The sequence below is a fragment of the Doryrhamphus excisus genome, linkage group LG4 (genome assembly GCF_037039965.1).
Source record: "Doryrhamphus excisus strain RoL-2023G ecotype Guam linkage group LG4, RoL_Dexc_Guam_v1.1, whole genome shotgun sequence".
NCBI classification, from domain to species: Eukaryota; Metazoa; Chordata; class Actinopteri; order Syngnathiformes; family Syngnathidae; genus Doryrhamphus; species Doryrhamphus excisus.
The window spans coordinates 6,273,442-6,297,941 of NC_136360.1; the positions used below are offsets into that span (position 1 = coordinate 6,273,442).

The 24,500-nt window shown below is 38.8% G+C and overlaps 1 protein-coding gene across 1 annotated transcript in view; it reads left to right on the plus strand.

Moving 5' to 3' along the window:
- Positions 1–861: 861 nt before the first annotated feature.
- xpr1a (xenotropic and polytropic retrovirus receptor 1a) overlaps positions 862–24,500 on the plus strand; it is a 68,427-nt gene continuing 44,788 nt past the window's right edge. Inside the window, exons 1-2 of the mRNA XM_058072486.2 lie at positions 862–1,289; positions 9,413–9,464. Coding sequence (XP_057928469.1) covers positions 1,221–1,289; positions 9,413–9,464 — 121 coding nt within the window. The 5' untranslated portion in view covers positions 862–1,220. The remainder of the gene's footprint in view (positions 1,290–9,412; positions 9,465–24,500) is intronic.

Here is a 24,500-nt window from a genome sequence, read left to right on the forward strand (position 1 = left end):
TATACTACGTTGGTTGCCTGTAAAATGCACGCTAATATTCTGTATTTGCGCATAATGTCCGGTAGATGCTGCTACTGATTCAACGATGGTCAGACCATTAAAAACAATTGGGCTGAATGCAGAGATTCTCCAATTAAAGGGACTGAGTGAAACTTTTTAAAAACCTATAAGAACACCAGGCAAGCACAAGATAACTACAAATGGTTTAAAATAACAGTGTACAAAAAGGGCAATATTTTTCCACATTTACGATTTAAACTCAATAGAATTGGTGTAAATTGTCATTCGGCTGTGACCTCATGACCTTTTACTTTTTAAGATGGTTGGTCATCATTTACTGGAATTTCTTGTATGTTTTGTGTTTTTATTTGCATTTACCCCACTCAATAACTCAATAAGAGTAAAATCTAGTGAGGTGCAATGCTATGAAGAAGCATACTTTTGTAAAATTATAAATACACATTTTTAAGAAGGGCTTGAAACGTATAAACACACACACACACACACGCACACTAACACTAACACTCAATAATAGTGATGTTTATCTGGCCACATGTTGCTAGGCAAAATTAGTAGGTCGAAATCAGAAATGCCCCATTGGCCAATGAAAAAAAATTATATGTTAGCCGCGCCCATTAGTCTGTTTGAGAAGCAAGGGGCGAACAGGAAGTAAGAAAGAAGACACACTCTAAGGAAATTATTTAAAAAGATATCTTTTTTTATTAAGACAATTTTATTGAGATAATTAATTATACACAACAATTCCAAACAACACCATAATAAACTTGTGGTAGTTAAGTGTGTAAGGTGCATGGGGCGGAAGTAGCAGCGGGAGCTCCAAACAGAAACAGCTGACAGAGCGCGCTCTATGACGCAGACACGTCACTGATGGCGGACCGCTCAGTCCCCAGACCCACACACGGAGGGACAAACGGGACAAAGTCACCGAGCCAAACTGTCACTACCCCCCGTAAAGCCTGATTTCCGAACTACGGTCAAACTAAACACTCCTCGGTAAGAGTAGTAGTTAGTAGTATGTGGGACGGGACTGGCTCGGAGAGCACTGAGCGGGACCGCGGAGCAGAAGTAGAGTGAAGCAAGCGGGTCACGCCGGCTGACGCACCGCATGTTGAGCCAGCAAGTTGGCGTGCAGAAAAGTGGCGTCGAGCCGGAAGAGAAGGATCTAATTCCCTTTAAAGTGGACTCTTGTTGCTGCAACTATGAAATTCGCCGAGCACCTTTCGTCCCACATCACCCCTGAGTGGAGAAAACAGTACCTTCAATATGAGGTAACGTTTATGTATTTACTGATGTTGACTACTGTGCTTAAGCACAAAATATTTTCCTTTATGAATGTCATTTTGCGCAAGAGGGAGTTGAAAACGTAAACTAAAATGTTCATCTGGGGCCAAGGAAGGCACAGGCAATGATGAAGGATGTCCCATTGTTAATGGAAGGCTAATTGACTTTTCATTCAGCTTTATTGCGGCTGGTTGACTTTCATTTAATAGCGCCGAAATTAACAATTTAATTAACCACCAACAATGAAAAGTCTCCACTTAATACATTTCTAAGATTTCAGGGAGCATTTTAATATATATTTTTTAATTTTAAATGAAAGATTTCTTGATTAAGCCCAAGTAGCATCAAAATGAGAGAAATTGTTTGGCTTCATAATCATATAATCTCCCATGATTTTTCCTGAACACATCAAATATTTAATATAAATTATGGATTTCAAACACGCCCTCAAGTCCTCTGTTTATATTATTTCATATACATTCTTTTGTTTATTTTTTTGTTTATTTCTATCAAGTCAGTTGTCATATGGCTTATTTTATTTTCACACCTTCCTTTTTGCCACCAGTGCATTAAGAGCTCCAGTGCGGACGTGCACTGACAGCAGCATTCCATTTAACTCTATGAATTATAGACAAAAGACCCTATACACCTCTTGGTTCAGTGCCCTACAAGACCTGTTTTTTGCACTTATAACTATTGAGTTGTATATGTGCTAACAGGAGATAGTCATACGTGTTTTACTTCTGTCATTGTGTGATTGTAGCATGTTCTGGCTTCAAAATGTGTGTTAATATGTCATATACAGTAAGTGTACAGTAACACAAAATAGAAGTTTATATAAATAACTGCATGTACAGTTATTATGGTTGTTTTGTTATTGGGTATTATTGTTGGTAATTGTTTTTTGTTATGTCAGGTCTTGTAATCTATAGAGTGATAGCAGATATATGGTCAAACAGCCATTTTACACCTCCAGTCTTCATCGCAGCACACACCGATTTGACATGGTCGGTAATAGATGGATACACGCTCAGACAGACAGATAATAGATCCCTGAGTTGAAGGATTCTTATACAGTATACATACATTGCTTACATTATATGTGGTAATTGTACATTAGTCATAGTACACATTAGTTTTGATTTTTTTTCAATGAAGTCATGCACAACACACTTAATTATTACAACAGATTTTTGGCATAAACAGTATCCGTGATCCATCTGCTCAAGAGACATGGACTAGGTACACCTGTATGTGACCAGCTACTGTTGAATTATGCAGAGAGCCATGTTTTCAATTATAGAATTTACATTTTTCCCCCAAATGGTCATATTTATACAGCTTGTGTAGGCAAGTGTATGTCCGAGTGGGCGTGGCAGCGAGACACCTGTGTCACCTCCAGCTTTTAACCACATAAAATGCTGCTAAATTGCAAGGATTACAGCATGAACTAATTACAAACATAGATAATATATCACCCTTGGAATGTTTCATATTACAGCCCTGTACACTGTACACTGTGTGATTGCTGTGACATGTTTAAGTTTATTCAGTGAGTCATTTTTCCACCAGCTGAAGTACGTACATTTAAATATGACACATCCAGAGTGGTTCCTTTTTGTGTTTTAGTATGTGTGAAACAGCTTTCTACATTCAAATGGAATGGACTAAATTCAATTTTATGTCTTCCTTTATGTGCCAGATGGTTTAATTAACCTGCTGCCCAGCTTTCACTGTTGTCTATTCATACTGACCACACAATTCACTATGTACCAACATGGCCGTACCAGGAAATATCGCAATTTTAGTTAGGAAGGAACCTCACGAATACAGAGGAATTGACAAGCTGATTGAGCGATGGCCTAATTAGGTGTAAGGTTTATTGTGTGAGATTGTGGGTACAAACCGATATGCTAATGAGCTGTTTGCTATGACAGATGTGCATATAGTCATCCCTTGCAGTTGGAAAATCTATCACTTAAAAAAATAGTTAATGAATAAATCGCCACTGTTTAGTAGTTGACTTTGGCCTAATTTTAGTACAAAAATATTGAAAGACAATTTATAATTTATCAGTATTCTTAATCACTAATGTTACATTGATGAAACATGACATTAAATTACCTTCACACTGCATGGCGTAATGAAAAGAAGCCGTCCTCCCATTTTGTGTGCATTTGGTACGTTTTTGGCTTCTTACTTTGTCCGTGCACAACTTAGAGGGAACGTTGTTTGGTAGCATGCTGTATTGAAAATGGCGGCCATCTCTTAAGTCCCTGGAGATCCCATAGCCTGCTCATGACAGTTGAGCATTGTGTTGTAAACACATTGACAATTGGTGACTATAGGGATGTTATTTAATCTCTACTGGGCTCTAATAATGGTACAAAATCATATTTAGAAAGTTCTAAACAGGTTTTCTATGCTCTTGACTGCGAAAATATTTTATTTATTAATGATGAATCCTACTCCGTGGAAATTCACTTATCGCGATCAGGTTTGGAAGCAATTATCGATAAACAATTGACAATTATACAAACACCACTCTTGAGGCCTCTGCTAATTTGTTTCTCACATGCTTAATAAGTAAAGAACTTCCCATGGTTACATTTACGCAATTAAACATGTCCAAAAAGGTCAGGAGGAAGCTGAACTTATTTAATCCAACTCCTTCTCATATCTTTTGCTGATAATTCATTCACACTATGTCTTTTACATGTTGACACGTACAATGTTTGGTTTGCTTTCATTTCGCCATTCAAAGTTTGGACAATTGAGTGAAAAGAAAGGAAAAGTGTTGAAAGCTTATGCAGTGTTAAGGAAAGTTTTAGAATAAGAGGAGACCGTAAGGTGGTCATATCACAAAGTAGTGGATTACTGCGAGCTCAATTGCTAACTGTTAGCCTGGCAGAGCAAAAGGGCACAGTGGCTGACTTTCAGACCTTTGTGGAGGTAGATAACATTGTTTTCATATGTAAGGATCTAAGGATTGGTTGATCTGTTATCCCCCAAAATCAAGGAAATCTGTGCCGATTGATTACCTGATCATTAGATAAGTGTATGCTTGGTTTACAACACATGGGGTTTTACTGCTTGTTAATAAAGCGACTGGAGTAACTACGTTGTCCTTAACCACAAGCATGGTCATTACAGTTTGTTGATGATTTGGAAGCAATGCGTGTCCAGGCTGATATTCTTTTAGGAAAATGCAGTGAAAATTGGCCAATGATGGATTGCATCAATAAGGATTTTGGGTCAATGTAAGGATTTTTGTATTTTTACCCTGGTGTATGGCTTGTGTGTAATATGAAGTCTTGTCACAGTAACATTGTTCATGCGTGTATTCTGCTGCTGCTGATGCCATCATCTAATTTGCATAATTGGCAATTACGCCATGAACTGGCCATGATTTGGCCAAGACTGTATGGGCAACAAACACTGCCATTCCTCCCTGTAAAAAAACTGTACAACTGCAGCACTTATGATTAATGCAGATGTTCTGTACGAATGAAATGTATACAGCAGGAATGTCGTGTACATTAGATATACTGTATATTAGGTATAACTGCATAATTAAATTAGATTCAACACCAAAGACGTATTTATGCATTTTCATAATCCAGACTACGCGATTCCAACATGTCTAACATGTTTATATGTCAGTTTTTTTGCGTGAGAGGCAAAAAAAAGCGTTGATGCAACTCTCCACTCATGCATTTTACTTCAGAGCACTTTTCAGCCATAAAAACGGCCACAAGGTGGTAGAAGTGCATTTGATAAGAGCTCGCCAGGGATCATATTAATGGACAAATCACACATGACAGAATGGAGGAAGTGAGAGAGAGTAGAGGGGTATAGTGCTCAAAAGGTTACGCGTTGTAGGGAAATTTTAAAGCGCGCGCATACATAGTTCAGTTCCGAAAGTGAAAATTCTAAATAGTTCATTGGTTATATTTGTAAATAAATTGTTATTTTCATGTAAGACAACCCCTTTTTGTGTTGTTTTGGTTGTTGTAGTTCTTTATACATATTTGAACTATCACAAAAGCCAAAAAACCTTTGTGCCAAAATGAATGCTTGAAATGTATCTTCACAAAAAAATATTCACAAAAAGCTGGTGAAGCCAGAATAAAGAATGGAAGAAGGTGGAAACAAACTTTTTTTCTGATGATAGACATGAGTCTAATCTTTTATACAGTAGCAATAGAACACAATATTCTGTGTGCCTTGAAAGATCAGTCAAAATCTAAAATGGCCGGTCTTTTGAAAAATGTCTGTGATCGAATGAATGAAATTATTATTGTTGTAGTGCATAATTGCGTAGAGCTGGATAATATTTGGTCTATTCTTTGTAGATGGCATAAATGCTCTAATTATCGCTAGGCTGTTTATATACCTAAATCACAAAGGGACAGGGAGTTAATTAGAAGCAGACAGTAATTGTCGAGAAGCTGTTGGGGAAAAATGTGAAAACCCATTATGGCCACACATGATACTTCAAATGCAGCAAGCGAAATACATAAAGAGCTGTATACTTGCACCATTGAACTTTATTTTAAACTTCAGCAGCATTAAACACACAAGCCCTGCTCACTATCTGTTATGTCTCCCCGTTAAACCCTTGCCCTTGCAACCTGTGTTAGTTAATCAACCTTAACATTCCAATCTTATTGTAATAGATGCTACATTTATACTTAGCTACGAATTTTGTGTGGAATTCAATAGTCTTTCACACCTTCTTTTTCAAAGTCCTGTCACTTGCAACTTTTTTTGGTGCTGTATGTAATAAAAAAGACACAGATTCCCTTTAAATTAAAGTAGACAGATACGAGTTGTTCATTATTCTGTGTTCATTCTATGAACAAGATGACCACACACAATAAACATGATGAAAGGATTCTCTGGCTGGAATACTGTATGTCTATAGTGTCCCAGCTCTAAAAGAACCACTATCCATTCTTCACAGAGACTGAGTCACCAACTTGTGCATGCTTTGTTTGGGCGCTCAGTTCTTTGGACTAGTTTGTTGGGTGCACTGTTTGGTCACACGATAACCAAGACACTGTGCGAAAATCTTGACACATGTGCAGCAATCATTTTAATCAAAATGGTTTGACTGCATGAGGTTAAAAATATTCTTTGTAAAGGCATAATTTGTAATACTGCTCTTATTCATTGTGAAATTTTACGGAATAATAATTGTCATAACAATAATGAGTTGGTGAATTGCTGCGACTTCTATCCCATGTTCTCTTCAATAATGTTGATTAACTGTACCTTTTGTTAGCATCCATCCATCCATATTTTTTATGCTGCTTATCCTCACTAGGGGATATGCTGGAGCCTATCCCAGCTGACTTTGGGCGAAATGTGGGTGGTCGCCAGCCAATCACAGGTCACATGTAGACAAACAACCATTCACACTCACATTCATACCTACGGACAATTTGGAGTCACCAATTTACCTAACATGCATGTTTTTGGGATGTGGGAGGAAGCCGGAGTACCTGTAGAAAACACAGGCATGAATGGGGAGAACATGCAAAATCCACACACAGATGCCCAAGCAGAGAATCGAACCCAGGTCTTCCCTTTTGTTAGCATTTAATGTATAATTGTTACATTATTTGACATCGCTACAAAATTGTGACATAAAGACATTTTTCTCATCTATATTGCGACAGGCAATTTCTGTCATCTATAGTTAAATGAAAATAATATAATGAATTGCTAATTTTACCCGATCAAGAAATTTTAATAAAATGATGACAGTACCGTCAGTGCATGTTATGTTATTTCTAACAGACTATAAACACATACTGTATACAGAGTGTCTGTGTGGGCGAACAAGGGCATTTGCATTCACATCTGCAGTCCAATCACTCATGTAACCTTCCATAATCATTATGATGATGAGGAGGAGTAGTGAAGTGGTTATGGCTGCTATTTGCAATTCAAACTAGGCAAGTGATGATATTTGGATTGAAAGACAGATGCCTTTGTGATTCCACTGATTCCAGGACGGTACACAGAATATCGGCGAGGCTTTGCCCTGTACTAATTTATTGACATTTGACATTGTAAATTGCATATAAGGTGTACATCTTCATCTTCATTTTCTATGCAAGCAAAGTGTGATTTATCAGCATGTATGAACAATATGAACATCATGTAGACAACAGGCATTGGCAAAACGACTGCTGAGAACCTCCCCCATTCCCTCCCGCCCTCACCCCATCGTTCCTCCCCCATCGGGAGGACATCTGGTCCCAGACCTGCCCTTTTTTCCTCCTACTCCTCCTCCTCCTCTTTCACCATCCTCCCTGGCTTCTTCACAGGGATCCACTCGCAGGCTCAGAACCACTGGGACTTAAGTGATTCTGTTTGAGCTGCAGACCTTTTCAGACAAACACTCTCGTCTCCTCAAGCACAATGACCCCCAGCATCTAAGTGGAATTATTTGACCATCTATCACTCAAATATTTATTTTGGTGCCCACTCATCATGTCACAGAAGACACATCCGTGATGATATTTTATTGACTGGTCACTGCAGTGTTAAGGACATGCATGTCGTGTCCAGTCAGGATGCATCACATTAGTGCATAGTCATTCAAAGTGATGGCCCTTGTTAGGCTTGGATTAGTTATTGTCTACAGGTTTCAGCACTGATTACTGGTAAGCCTGCAGATTTATCTCAATTCCCAATAGGGCTAACCCCCTCTCTCCCGTTTTCTATGACTACCATCACCATGGCGATACCTCCCTCTTAATGAACACCTCCCCTGACTCCATCTGAATATCTATTTTCCTCCTATTAGTATGGGGAGTAGGTTAGACTCCAGTAGCGGATGTATGCAGGGAACTTTCAGCAGCAACAAAGCAGGCCGCCGCTAACACACAACAGTCCACCTCCACACTCAATGACTCACGCTGTGCTCTTGATGTCAGAAAGCAGCACCTGGAGTCAGCGTGCTTTGATACCATCAGATTATACAACAGGAAAGCTCCCTGCAGGTTGTCATTAAGAGTGGTGAATTTGTTTGTCATACATTTGCATGCATAATGAAAGTTAAATATGAATAGCCCAACATATTTTTTTTCACCCAGTGGAGCGATTCCTCTGAAAAGCATCTTTATGAATAAAAAAAATGTGATTCAGTGGTTACTTTCATTGTGACAAATCTGTTGAAAGGAGCCAGCCTGCAATTATCATCCAGTATCATGCACCCATTCTTGTTGCATAGAACAGCATTTATTTTTTTGTGGTTAAAACTTAAAAAAAATCATACTTAAAGCAAGAGTAAATTTTCCATTGAATCATTTGGATGAGAAGCATAGCTTTGAGCTCTTTTGAAAACGTACATGCTGCATATGTATCCTTAACAATCAGAATCTAAGTGGTACTGACACAGAAGGATAGGGGTTTGAATACGGCCACATTTTGTAATATAGAATAAAAAATCTTCGAAGATGCAACATTCATGCACCGTTTGTATACAGTCCACATCTCCCTTTTCTCAATTATGCAGTAGTTTTACGACAAAAGCTCACCCATCAGAATTTCATTGGTTATGAGTGGAAATAAAGTCCTACCATTCCTTGTGGAAGTGGTAAGTTTTTGGCTTGTTAATTTGTCCTTCTTCCCCACTCTGGAACACTTTCTTGAGTTTAGAATACGTAAACTGGAGTAAACGGTAGTTTGCTCGATAGCTTGCGATCCTAGCAGTGGCCATCTCTAATGTCCGTACAGTGATCCTGTAGCCTCATTCATACAATGAATGTGTAGCGATGCCTGTTTTTTTTAATGGATGTATTGTTCCCTGTGAAGCGGTGGATATACTCGATGCTTATACATGTATCATGTCCATGAGATGAAGGTTTTTCTTTTTTGGACTTCAAAAATGATTGTTTGAGCACTTCTTCTCTCAAATGCGGTGCAAGCGTGATAGGATGATATATGTTTTGTACATTTGGTGGTAATAAAGCTGCTGATCTTCAGTCTGCTTTACTTACAGTTTCCTATGGGCATGTTTCTGTTGTGCTGCTCGATTTAGTGATTCCAAACAGTTGAAGCTCTGCTCAGTATTTCTATTTCTTTTCCTCATCAGGCATTCAAGGATATGCTGTATGCAGCCCAGGACCAAGCCCCATCCACTGAAGGTAAGAAGACTCCCTGTGTCGTGACACACACACACACACATCATAGACACATACTTCTGTACCCAGTGCCCCTGTTCTAGAGCAGTTTGGGGATACCCAGAATAACCTCTCTACATCATCTAAAAATAGGAAGCAATCACCCACTAACATGCTGCAAGCTTCAACAACCCAAGGCTCATTTACCAAATCATCACTCCCACTTTATTGTGTACTGTATGGTGCAGTTCAGAAGAACCTCCAGCATATCCTAGTAGTTGGTATGTTGCATTGGAGTGCAAAACTGCCAGCACTATGTACAAAGTTAAGAACTGCTATAATTAATCTTTGGCACAAGCCTACCAGAATGTCAAGCATTTGTTTTAATTTTAGATTTTAGAGTCAACAACTTTCTTTAGTTTCACTTGGTAGACGATGGGATGTGTTTGTACATGTTGAGCTTGATTCCTTCTGTTCGATTGGTGGGATGTAAATATGATGTGATTGAGTCAATGAAAGGGAAGGACCATGATGGGACACAGTCATGTGGGACTTATCTATATTTATGTTTCACACCTTTATTTTGACTGCAGCTGTCTGGAGCAAGGTTTATTCGACGCTCACCATTCAATATTGTTGTGGTTTTATATTTGAGTCTTTACTGGCTTCGAACTGTGCTGCATTGTACTGAAGGGTGTTTATAATATTTTGGTTACCTATTGTAGCCAAATGCAAGGGACAAAATATGTCAGACTCTATGATGTTAGAGACTGATTGGTACACTGAACAAGTGCAGTTGGGATGATAGATGACTTCCTGTCTCAGGTGGAGCTGTGATCATGAGTCAACACTTGAACTCTTTCTGCTTGTCCCAAGATGAGTGTGTGTGGGCCTTTATAAAAAGAGACAGCATCACTCAATCAGCAGAATAGCACCCTGTCATTCACAGTAGTTTAGATTATGATGTTCTATGTTTTTTTTTGTTTTTTTACAGTGGAAAATGTTTATATTGTAAATAGAGATGCCTTGTAATGAAAGAAAGCTGCAGATTCCACCAGTGTGGTTATTGACTTGAATCATTTTCCCTGTGGTGGAGATATTGTACCGTAATACAGACAAGATAAAACTAAATATTGCAGCAGCAATTTCTGCTCTTATATTGAAGACACAGGCTGTCAAATATGATTCAAGTTAAATGAGGGAAAATTGTATTGTCAAAGTATGATATTGCCCAGTAGCAAGCGGTAATCAGATGAAATAACCAAATAAAACATGGTATGTTTTATTATATACAATGGAACAGCTAAGGTCAAACAGTGGGAGAAGAAGAGCAGAAGGAGCTACTAGTACCTCATGAGCTACTGGTTGGAGACCCCTTACTTACCGTGTATGAACTCAAAGAGTGGTAATGTAGGCAACGCTGGTGCGTCAGAGCTTAGGAGAAGCTGGATGTGAGGGTGCTGCCTCCACCTCCCCTGCCCAAGGAGGAGCACTCATTGTCGGACACACTTTGTCAGAGGCACCGCTGGTGCTGTGGAGCTCAGAAGCCACAGGGGATGTTTGAGAAAAAACTACAATATTCTAACAACATTTGTAGGTCAAAAGTGGAAAACGATTAGTTGACTAGACAAAATCCAACAAAGCCGATGAAACTATGAAAATTTTCACTTTGATATGTACAGTCTTCACTTGCTATATTGCAGTTCGAACCTTCACCAATGCTGAGATCTCATGCAGTTACTGTGAAGCCCGATATAAAGAAAGTGTGAACACCGCTTTTGAGGTTTTGTTTTTTAAATATTTTGGACAAATTCATAATTACGCTGATGCAGGGGCTTTTAACATCATATGTTTGGCTATGTTGTTGTCTATCAGCCAATGTTTTGTTTTGAGGCCAGTACATGCTCATCATTTGAAGTGATCATATGACATAAAACAGTATCAGGTAAAATGAGGGTTTTGTTTGCAACATGTTTGGACTTATATCTTATATCTCATTGTGCATGACAAAGAGCTTATTGGAAACTGACACAGACAAACATATGCACTTTACACCTCCGATGCTCTGTTGTACCCCTCACCCCTCATTAAGATCATTTTATCTTCTTCCCACATCCCACCATTTTATTGGTTATTGTGCCATTGTAGTTAAAGTACAGCTGTCCCACATGTTCTGTGGCGAGCCACAAGAAGGCTGGAACAGCTGGTTGGATTTCTCGTTCCTCCTGCTTGAGTTATGACTCAATTTAATTCAATTAGCCCCTCTGACTATTACAGACCTGAGAACAATAGCTCTGGATAATTAAAACCTAGCTTTCACTGGAATCTGTGTGTGTGTGTGTGTACACTTGCTTCGCATCCCATAAATTCCTCCATTTATGGAGCATTTTATAATCTCTTAAGTATCTGCTTGACTCATTCAATCCAGTCGCCTATCCATTGTAATGTGTGACGATGTGCTGAAAGACTGCTGCACACGTACACACGTCTGTAAAAGACATGGCACCTCATCTCATGAATGAAAAATTCTTGAGTGTCAGAGAGCGAATGAATCAGGCCAAGTGAAAAGCCAACTGTAGCGAATGTGGGAAGTTAAAATAAGAATCATAAACCTTGCTGTCTTTTCACTGCTCTCCTGTGGCTCCTCTGTCAGCAATATTCCTTCAGGGCTTTTCATGGTTTATGCAGCCCAATCAATAAAGCTATAAAAGTGTGGAGCCATGGGTAAAAATAGGATGCTCTTATTGCTTTGTGTGCATGGCTATTATTTTGTCTCATTTGATTTAAAAAAACAAAACTGAAATATATGTATGTTTTTGTCATGAATCAGAAGAATAAGAAGATATAAAGTTGGTCCTCTTTACAGTTATGAGTGTCTTTTTTAAGGCAGACAGTGAAACTGATGACAAACTCTGATATAGTTCTTCCATAGTTTTTTCATTGATGAGGTTGAGGTCAGACATTCAAATCAAAGCAGAAAAGGACCTGTTCTCACATAGTTGGAGGCATAGATTTAGGGCTGCAGTTCCTGATTAGCTTCTTAGTCAATTCATCTTTAGCTTGTTTCAGTTAATCGAATAATCGGTTAGATCCTCGACAAACCAAATCAATGTAAACCAAACGTAAACAATTAGGGGTTAGAACCATCAACGTAACAGAAGAACATTTTTAAATCACAAAATATTTATCGAATTCCAAGAATAGTTGTCACTTAACTACTATATCATCAATAAATCATCAATTAATTTTTCAAGCTCTACACAGAATTTTCCAAAATGACATGCTGAATAATTAACATTCAAAGAGTCTAGCCCAATCCCTGCTTAATTATTTATTTTGAGATGAGATTTTGGTACATTTCTGTGCGTTTGAGCTTGGCATCCGTAAGCAATGATTGTTTTTGCTGTAGGGTACACCCCAATTTTTTGTCAAGCATTAATAACTTTTAAGTTCAGTCACCATAGTAAATACGAGCACTATTTGCTTATCTTTACAATAGAGCAGAATACAATAGCTCCAATCCCTCTGTCTGTCTAATAAATATTTCAATGTCCATGTTTTCCATTGTTTCTTCACCTCCCGGCAACATTTTGTCTCCTGTTGTTGACCAAAATGATGAGAAGCTAGTTGGAGGCTGATTGTTATTCTGCAGGTGTATGACGGAACAGCAGCTGTTTACTGCTGTGGGGTGGACTACGTTTGTAGGCAAATCTTGCCCCCGCGGTGTGTAAAATGTTGGGTAAAGTGTTTTTTCTTGCACTTGGACGCTACAGTTTATTTTTAATTGTGTTTATTTTGATATGAAGTGAATGAATACGCAACAGTGGCAGTACCTGGGCCTTCCTTGGGGACTTGACCAGCCGTAATTTTTCTTGCTAGCCACTGTGAGGGCCACTATTAAAAATATAATAATTATAATATATAGTGTTATATATTGGCGTTGATTCTAGATTAAAACCACAGTCATTTCTGCCAATTGATTGCTTAAAATGAAATAACTGAAGTAATTGCACTCACAATCTGCCGCTGCAATCAAGCCGACAGCATGATTATATTATTATACTGTATTATAGATCTCATACACTCTAATTGATCATGGTATCCTACAGGGACATCACTAGGTATATATCTGGACCATGTGGTGATGGCTGATCTGTATTGGTAAAGGCAGACAGCTGTTGCCAGGTGAACTACTGGGTGTATGTAATAAGAAACATATGGACAGACAGCCCCCGAATCAGATAGACAGACAGGGGTGCTCAGCAGGACACTTGTGGGTCAGCCAGGTTCACACAGGACCTTGCATTATTCATGAGATGCTCACTTCCTGATGCTGATTGTTGCCTTTGGTACACTTCTCCCTCAGCATCCTGCTTCCATTAGACAATGACATATATACAGCACGTCGATTGCCACTTTTCACAAGGGTTACGATACGGGACCACCAGCGAATGGCACAGCTTACTCCCCCCAAAACCCTCCTGCAAGCCTGACGTTATCGTTCTCCGATTTTGGATCGACATTTTGCAATAAAAGTCAGTAATTATTAGATTACATTCAGCTCCAAAACCCCTCCCTTCTCTTCAATTACCATTGTTTACGCACAGCACAACCCAGGTTTAAGCCCTAAATATGCCTCCCACATTTATTCAACACATTCACTGTCAAATGTATAGCTATTCAACGCTTTAATGTACAATGACTAATATAGACAAATAATTAGCCTGATTGTCAGGCTACTGCTAGAAGCTAGATGGCAAGAGAAGCCATATCTACAAGTCACGCCTACATAATCCATACTGCTCCTCTGTTGTAATTCCAGTAACGATTTCCGATAACATGTTAGTTTTGAGGCCGGATTGACTTTCAAGCTGGTGCTTTTGTAACCAAACAAACTTTTGCATCTCACAGCACACAAGTGTGGTGTGTTCAAGGATCACTGAACAAATCTTACTGTTAAAAAAACATTATCAGTAAAGCATAAAAAAGGTAAAAATTGCTGACTTTCTACAGTGGTTCGTGTATGTTATACATTATACTACTCGTGTTGTAATGTATTTATAAATTATTACCCACTTATGGTGAATGAGAGAATAAGGACCCAATTTAGTACAACAATAACTATACAATTTTAGAACCGGAAATCTACATATCTGCGGGGCTATGAATGTTGAATTGCGAATATGCAGGGTTCCATTGTACTCTACAATAATGGGCCTGTCTTAACAACATAACTGGAAATTGTTAATCGCCTGTCTGAGACTGCTGTGTGTGTGATTCTAATATGTACAGTACGTGAATATCAAAAGCCGTGAGTGACAGCCATGAACATCAGTTTTTTTTTTATTCAGGCAGAAACAAAATATGCAGTTTGATTCGTACAAAAAATGTACAACAAACAAGTTTTGTTTGTTTGCACCGTATTTTCCACACCAGAAGACAGACCGCATTATAAGGTGCAGTCTCAATGACAGGGTCTATTTCTGCACTTAACATGTACGTAAGGTGCATGCTAATCAATCAAGCGGAGCGCGTACTAAAGTAGCACAATAACATTTTTACAGATTTTGGAACTCGGTGCACACATAAGGCACACAAAAAGGTATTTCACTGTAATTACTAGTAATAACAACAGTAGGCCTATTGTTTTATTTTTTTAATTTTATTTATAATTTTATATATATATATATATATATATATATATATATATATATATAAATTATAATTTCACATTTATTTTTATTATCCAACACTTGTCGGTTTTGGATGACAAATGTAGATTCGATTGCAGAATAGAGCTCTGTTAGTACGGTTCATTTGGTCACAGTCCAGGATCAAAATTACCGAAGCAAACAAGGGGCAGAGGCCGCCTGAAATTCTCAGTCTGCCTGCCTGCCTAGTCCTGAGCGAGGCAAGTGTGAACGCCGACCCACCAACAGGCCAAGACACCAGATATGATACCACCGACTGCCACCATAACCAAGTGATGGTGAGCATAGCATATATTATATTTAATAGCTATTGTGTACTCAATATATATGTGATGCATTCATTTTAAATGCATAGGGCTGAATGTTTTGGGTTGGAGGCTTGTTTGATGCAGCTGTCTGTTTGACAAGGCTTCTAAAGGTATTAGCAAGGAGGTGAGCAGGGGAGGGTCAGGGTCAATGAAAGCCTGGGATTGCTCTCCCAAGGCCAGGAGCTAATCGAACTGAGGTAATGAACAATGAAAAGGGTGATTGGTAATTGGTCAAAAGGATGTCCAGCAGTCAACATGTTGATGGTGTGGTGATTATGAACAAAATGAGGCAGGAACATAAAACATAAACCAATGGTAAGCAATCCTAAATGCATCGTGGAGCTTGTCGGTGACCATTCAGGCAAAGAAAGGAATAGACAAGAAGAGCAAGAGAGAGATGCTAGGGGCGTCAGACAGACAGACAGAGTGAGTGGGAGGTCCCTGGGCTCATCTCCAATGCATGTTGCCCTGCATTAGCACTAAGCCATCCTGCTTGAGAAGAAAAGAGAACCTTCACAGTCTTCTATCCAGTCATCCATCCATCCATTATTCATTGGTGAATTAGATCTCGCCTGAATGAAGTGGAGGAGGAGAAATGGGGTGGATTGGGTGTGGGGAGAAGTGGGAAAGGTATGGCTGGTTTTAGAGGATCAACCTTGAGGACAGCGTCCACAAGAGTCCACAAACCGGCTCATTTATGTCAAACCACTGACAGACCGGTGGGGAAAAAGAGAGTCAAATGCGCTCCAGACCATTACCAGATCATGGTCATCTCAAATTCAAACATAAATTATGATTAATTAATTACAGTCATATTTACTGCATTATTTTATTCTATTTTTTTATCTCAAACTTTACTGTTTCTGTATATGAGTTGCCTTCAAAAAATATAATCAATTTTTTGTGCTGGGCTTAGGGCTGGGTGATATGGACCAAAACTCATATTGTGGTCTACAGTATTTACGTTGAATATCAATATATGATATGTATTCATATATTATATATTATGTATATGTATATGTATATATTAATTCTTTCCAGAACGTCTGATTTTAACCACTATGGATACTAACCGAATCAATTTTTCCTCATAAAAATAAGGTAAATCAAATGAATCCATTCCTGAAAGCAAAACACATTTTTTTTCTAGTTTTTATAATAGTTTAATATAAAGCAATTCAAAATGCATGTCAATACATATAAAAGAGATAAATGAACATTTAAGGTTACTGTTACTGTTACCTTGACTGAAGACGTAATTCTTGACATGACTATTCCCAAAGACACAATGTGGCAGCAAGATCAACACGGACACCACCTTCTTGTTTTGCCTTAAATTATTTCTTGAATTTGAGTGTTTCTCGCCTCACTAACTCAAAATGAAGCTGGAGGTGCCAGCATTTGATAATGAGGTTGAGAAACACCTTTGAATTAAAAAAAAAAACAAAAACTCATGGCAAAACAGGAAGGTGATGTCTGTGTTGATGAAGGATAGCTTCTGCTAACAAGGACATTTTGTCAGGAAATGGGTGACAAAAGCAATGCGGTGTGAAAAGATTCAGTGAAGGGCAGGTGTGGTATCGCCCAGTGATGGTGGTAATGTGTTAGGGGATTATATTGGAAAGGGGTTAAAGAGAGGTTGTCTACCAAGGGTCAAGACCAACCCTCTCATTGCCTTATACGGCCTCCTAAAAAGGTTATGAAGACAGTGGTCACATGTGTCATTACTATGCCTCAGTGAGTATTTCCACATACACCATGGCCTTGGTGATCTGCTTGCCTCTGATAAATGCCCCACATCATCAGTAATGAACCATAGTGCTTAGTGATTGTGTTCAGTCTCCATGCCTTGACTCCGATGGAAAAAAAGAAAGGTTAAATAAACAGAAAATATAAATCCTCTAAACTGGCTGTTTGCCAGGTCCACAACAACCAGAGATCCACACTATTTGAAGCATGGGAGGCATGTGGATGTAAGTTGTTGTTGGAAATCAGCTGTGGAACTCTCTGGGGTATGTTTGTGTAGCAATAACAACATATCCAAGTATGATATCAACCTCTTCAATGAAGAGGTTTATTGTTTTTAATCGCCAATGAGGCGCTTTGGCTGCCAGCCAGCTGATGTAGCAGACCGTTCAGAGTCCATCCCACCAATCTCACTATATGGCGTCCATCCAAAGATGTCACAGATACAACATGGCCCCCCACATAATTTTAGCTGTTTTCCTGCTCCTGTAAGAAGAAAGGTAAATGTTAGTAAAGGTTAGAAGTAAAATGTCTACAGATAATGAAGGTACATATCCAGTTCAGTTTGGTTGACCACTCTACTGGTTTGGCTCAGTGAATCCTGATCAGGCTGTTGTGTTAGTCATGTACTATAAATGGAAACTGGAGTTCAATTACACTATTGATCCAAATACAGTGCAATCTTGCTTAGCATGTGCCCTGGTTAGCGTGTTTTTCGGAAAATGTAGACCAAAATTCAAATTCTGCTTTTATAGGAATTGGAATGGCCTTTATTGTCATTATACAAGATGTACAATGAGATTGGAGAGCCTTACCTTTCAGTGCAATAGTTAAGTTTAAAAAGTATACAAAAAGTGAAAAAAAGACAGTTCAACAAAATATATACAAGATATTCAAGATATACACATAATATTGCACAGGAGCAGGTATGTATTTCAGACACCGGAATATATTAATTTTAGTGCAAATGATGAATGGGTTTTAGTACAAATAATGAATGGTGTATACAGATGAGTAAAAGTCACATATGAGTGTATTGTATTGAGTGTATTGAGTTGTTAAGTAAATAAATATGTTTTCGATTGCACTTTGGATGCCATTTTGACAGCAACTTGATTTAAAAAAAAAAAAAAAATTTAAAAAGATTGAATGCTACATTGGATCAAGAAAGTGGAAATTTAAAAAAATACATGCAATCTTGTCACTGCTTTATCTTTTATTGTTTTTATTTTGGCACACTGTAGCGACGCACACACACACATTCAAACACACAGACGCACAGAAGGATCTGCGTGCTACTCGACGCGTGGGTGTGATTGTGAACTATAGGTGATGACAGCAGTGCCATATGCTGATATATTTCTGTTCCTCTTTTCTGCAATTAGAGCCCAACCAATTAAATGATCACAGTTTCCTCTGTGCTGCATTGTTACAAATACGGTGGAAGATAAGAAAAACACTTTGAAAGCTATCACAGTGTGCTGCCTTCTTTTTGATTTTAGCTGTTGGCATGCGTCTGACCAATAAATTCCTTTTTCTTGCCTGGGAATCAGGTGATCGGTTTGTCATTGATGATGTCCTTCACTGCCGCACTCCTGGGAGACTGCCAGCACCTTCATCACATTGGCCCACACACTGAAAATGTAGCAATGATACCTGGCAGCGAAGTCTATTTTTACGGGAAACACATGATCATAGTGTTATAGAACTGCAAAGTATCATGCTGAGTTTCTAATATTTTTGTCATCTTATATGAGAGCAAAATATATAGGGATTTTGCTCCGATATAAGATGCAGTTTTATTCCACTGCAAACTACAAAGTATAGAATATTATAATTCATTGTAAAAACATCTCTAGTATCTGGTACTATACAGATGAGCTCCTGAGACGTGGTAGTCGTGGTAACGTATGGCACAGTTAGTGGTTGTAAACATTTAATAATGATAGACATACAGGGAAAATAAGAAGGTGACTAAACACAGAAATGAGGAATGTGAATAGAAAGAGGAAGAAGCATGAGGACTGTCTGGCTGATTCAGTGTAAATTGAACCATTCTGAAATGATGGCAGCAATGGAATTCACTAAATTGAATCAGATTGAAGTTACTCTCAAGGGCAGAAAGAAAGATACTGAGCTGGGTAAACGTATTCTTCCTGACTTTCACCGTCATTGTCTCCCTATCCAAAGACGAGATTAGTAAGACAAATCAATAATTCACTGCTATTGTTCTCTCCCTGTCTGTTTCTATATTAAATGTTGAATTATTAACAGTGTATAAGATTGGCAATATGGATGTGCTCCCCCCCTGAAGCCAGAGCTTGAAAAGAGTATTAGATTAATTTTAAGGGGAAGTAGAAGCACATCTCAGAGTGTATCCCGGAATCACACATGTGCACACATTTCCTGTCATTGTTCTGAGACTCTGTATGCTTCTGGTAAAATCCTCTCTCATCCAGCTACCATGTGTCACCTCTGAGAATATACATATTTCATCTGCCTATTAATGTATGTATGGTCTGGTGTGATAACAATGACTTCTGTGCAGCTTTCTCACTTATAAAGCCAAATCACGTGTATTTTTTTTCCCATACTTAACTGTCATAAGTGGTTTCGTCAAAGCTACTGTATCACGGACAAGGAGTCATGAGTGTCTTCTGCCTAGAACAACAGTTTGACTCTCTTTTGCATTTTTGTCCTGGGGGCAAACTGCACAGCTTCCCCTTGACAAGTGCCATCTGATAATTACGCCTCATAATCAGCCTATTAGTATGCAGCTCTATTGAGTGCAAACCTATGTATTGTTCCCCCGGCAAAGAGCTGCAGCCTTTTGTAAAGGGATTATCGTCAATATCTTGTTAGGGATTTTCTTCATAATGTGCATTTCCAATCTCCAAATTGTTTGTTTTTCATGTTACTTGAGGAAATTTTCTATTAGGAGTTGCTGAGATCAGTTCTATTTCTGCAGTCACACAAAGCTGCACTGAACTTTCTCCATCAGTTACCATGACACCAAAGAAAGAAAGCAGAGCCATTTGAGACAAATAACAATGCGTGTAGGACATCCAGGACTAAAGACTGGCGTGTTAGGGGGAATTTTAATAGTGTCTGGTGAAACCATGGTGTTGCCTCTCAAGGGCTACTTGAAAGCAAAAGTGACTAATGAACTGACTATGGTGGTTTTCATGAACACAAATGGATTTTGGTCATCCAACCTGAGGAACCAGTCGCATGCAAAAATGGAAATGTACACTCACCAGCTAGATTCAGTCAAAACATTACAGTTTCCAGTCATTCCTCTATTATTGCTCTTAATGGGTTCCAGATGCGACCAAGATAAGTGAATTAATGCAAAGAAGGACTCAATATTAATAAATTGAATATTTTTGTATTTAGTCTATAGAAAAACATTTTTATGACTTTGTAAATATGCTTAACATTATTAGAGCCCCGTAGTCATTAAATAACACCCTTTACACTCGTATAAAATACTACATACAGTATAACTTGCCTTTCAAAATTTTTTTGTATAATAGTACGCTATGGTCAGTGAAACAGTGATCATTTATTTATTATTATTTATTACATTTTTTTTCCTGTGCATGCGTGGGTTTTCTCCGGGTACTCTGGTTTCCTCCCACATTCCAAAAACATGCTAGGTTAATTGGCCAAATTGTCCATTGGTATGAATGTGAGTATGAATGGTTGTTTGTCTATATGTGCTCTCTGATTGGCTGGCGACCAGTCCAGGGTGTACCCCGCCTCTTGCCCGAAGACAGCTGGGATAGGCTCCCGCACCCCCATGACCCTCGTGAGGAAAAAGCGTTAGAAAATGAATAAATGAATGAATGAATTACATTTTTTAAAAACCATAATGTGTGAAGGGAGCGCTGTTCGGATCGCAATGTAACGAGGTATGGCGTATAGATTTACTTTCCACTGATAACGATTCGACATACAAGTATTATTGTCTGATAAAAATACTTATTGGAATGTGAGGCACATATTGTACTCACTAGTGTGAGGTTGTGTGTACTATATGATGGTCATGATTGGTGACTTTTTTAAATACACATTGAAAGAATACATTGTTTGGTATATATTATTTTTACCTGCATCCTGCCTCAAAACCTTTTACAGTCATTTGGTGTTATTGAGTGTTTGTTGTTATGGTTTGATGAAGCTATATGTTTACAGTTTTCCTGTGTGTATAATGACAGTGGTCCCCATACTTGTATTCATAAGGTGTGTTTTTGTATGGGCACATTTACAGCCAAGAGTCAACTGAGGTTAACAACTAGCTGGGTTTGTTTTCATGTGCTGGAGGGCTCTAGAAGGCTCTTTGGTTCATCTGCTCACACACACACACACACACACACACACACACATCCATCACTCTCAAAGCACATGAATCTCTTGCCTCCATCATTGTCAGTTTGTTTGTACCAAGGCTGGATCCGAAGGATGAAGCTTGGAGCCCCCCTTTTCTGGCTAAGGGTGGCTGATATACGGTGTCTGTCTCTTCTCTACGTGTGTCCCTTGAAGCTCTTTCAGTTGTCTACCTCACACTGCTGCGGGACATACACTCACACTATAAGTCGGTTAGCTTGTTTGCTTGCAGGGCGGCCTCCAAAGTGCTCATCTAATTATGCCACAGTGATACAGATGTGTATCTTCAGATACCTGTTGACATGCAAAGTGTTTTCATTAGACTGCACTCAAATAGTGATGTATACATCAGTACATTTCTGGTAGACATTATTGCAGTGAACATACAGTACATGGAACTGAATCACATTTATTTCCATCTGTGCCTAATCGACCAAAGGTTATTTGAATGTATTGCCAGAAAAAGTACTTCTTGCTCATGTAAATCACAGTAATGACTTGGCTCTAGAGCAGCACACGGGCAGTATGTTCTTAATCAGATTGGGTCAGGAAATTGCTCCTGATCTAATAATGTCATGTATTGGATTCCCTGCCTGAACAGTCAAGGTAGAATGGACGGTCTGATGGCTGGATTCCATTCATAGTGTTATGGGAATGGCTATTAGCAACCCCGCTCCCAGTATGCACACTCTATAATGCTACACATACAACCGATTTTGTTCCGTTCCTTACACAAAAAGCCAGTTAGGACACTGGTGAATTGTTAGTTAGTACTTGCTCTTCTGACTCTTTGACATGACCAAGTAACGTTGGAAAGGCGTCATACTTCAACAACAGTTTGTCAGCTAGTCCAGCTGCATACTGGCCCATGTTCACGAAACAGCCCAGTGTGAAATGCCATTGACAGATTAAAATGTTTTTCTTTTGCTGGTAGGAAATTGGGAAACTTGTGCCTGATGTTGAGGAAATGTAAACAAATGTAGCTTTCCCTTACACCAGAAGAAAAACTTCCTGGGAACAACGTAAACACAGAATAGGAGCTTGGGGAAGGGCAGAGAGCATATCTGGCCTATAGCGCATGTCCATATAAGGAAGTCCATCTTTGTGTGAAATCACAAACCTCCAGTTTTACAATGCCCTCTGAAACCAAGCGTTTTGAGCCACCCCAAATTCGTTCTGGGTTCACTTCCAAATGCTCAAACCTCATTATCTGAAACTTTGGCATGGTTTAACATGTGAATACTACATTCCAACTACTTTTATAGTTTAGAAAAGTGGAAAAAGCATAATTGGTCCGCTTTAAATAAATTATTTTTTCCAAACAGTGCTGCCACTGCCAAACAGTAGCCTACCAGAAAAGTTCATCGCTGTCTTCATCGTCATCCTGTGCACTAAAAAAATACAAAAGTTGTCCTTGTCAATTGAACAGCCTCATAATTCCTTTGTCACACATCTTGTCAGTCTCTCTCTCTCTCTTTCTTTCTCTCTCTCTCTCTCTCTCTCTCTGTCTCCCATTGTTGTTCAGTATCCCTTTCTTTTATGAGGCAAATTTACCCTTGAGCTGGAATTATAGTAAATGTGAAAACTTGCATTTTTTTAAAACTTCATTTTAATTTGGAGCTCACTGAAAAGTGGATAAGAAGCTGTAGCTCTCTCTCTACCTTACACACACTGGAGCAACAGAACCAATGTAGTAATAGTGCTCAGGAGCAAACTGCTTAAACAGCATCAATACTGAACTGTTCATTGTAAACATTAGTGTGTAATATGTGTGTAATATGCACAGGTTTTACACAACGGCAGAGTAACACTTGAATGTATATCGAGAGGTATGTACTGCTGGGTGCTTGCTGATCACTCATTCTACTTTGAATCCAGCTATTGCTTGTGGAATTAGAAAAAAACATCATCAGCAGTTGGACCTGTCAAAAAAGCACCTCACAATACGTAGACAGCACCAGCACAATTGAACTTTATTCATCACATATACAGTATACAGTTAAATTCTGTTGTGCTGCCATTATAGATAACCCACAATGTTCGTATGACCTTTTTTGGGTAGTTCTATTAATAAGATACATTCAAAAGTGTTCCAAAGACACTGTTCAAAATTATTCATCCCTCTCTGAGGAAAATGTCTGGTAATCTTGTAAGCTTCTAAATAATTGTCTTGTTACACAGATGTGTGTGTGTGTGTCTGTGTCAGGCAGTTTTCCTCAAATCTTTTCTTCTCATATTTCAGCTCATTTTGTGCTCAAAATCAAGTTGTTTAGTGTGACTCTTATCGGGACACTGCAGCTGCTACTGTGGCAAACCGGAGAGACATCTTCACACACATGCAAACAAGTTCACACACCTCAATTCTCCTGCACTGGGCCCACCATGCACCCAGAAGGCATGAATATTAGCAGCAATATGATATAGCAAAGGAATACTCAGGTGTTAAAGATAATATCATATTGTACATATTTTACTTCCCATATTAATCCCATCACCTTTGCTGAGTCCTGATCGCATGGGTCAGACTGCAAACTCCGGCAAGCCCCCCTAAGTGTTGCAGAATATTCCATAGATTTCTGGACATTAGCAGCCAAGTCTGGATGGAATGAGTGTCATCATGTACAACAGGAGCCCTGTAGAGCGAGAACGAAGACTATGGTCTGTGTCCTAAGCATTTAAACTCAGTCTCATCAGTGAAGGTGGGGGCCCTGACAGATAATCTAGTTCACAGAAAGCCGCCCAGCTCTTGTGTAGCAGTCAGTCCCCAACCGTATCAGCCCTGATGGACTTTGGAGCAAAGCAACCTGGCAGCCTAGATCAATTATGGGGAAAATAACTAATTTATTAACATATTAATTTGCTATTGTTTTAAAATAATATTTTAAAGGAAAATTTACCTTTTGGGG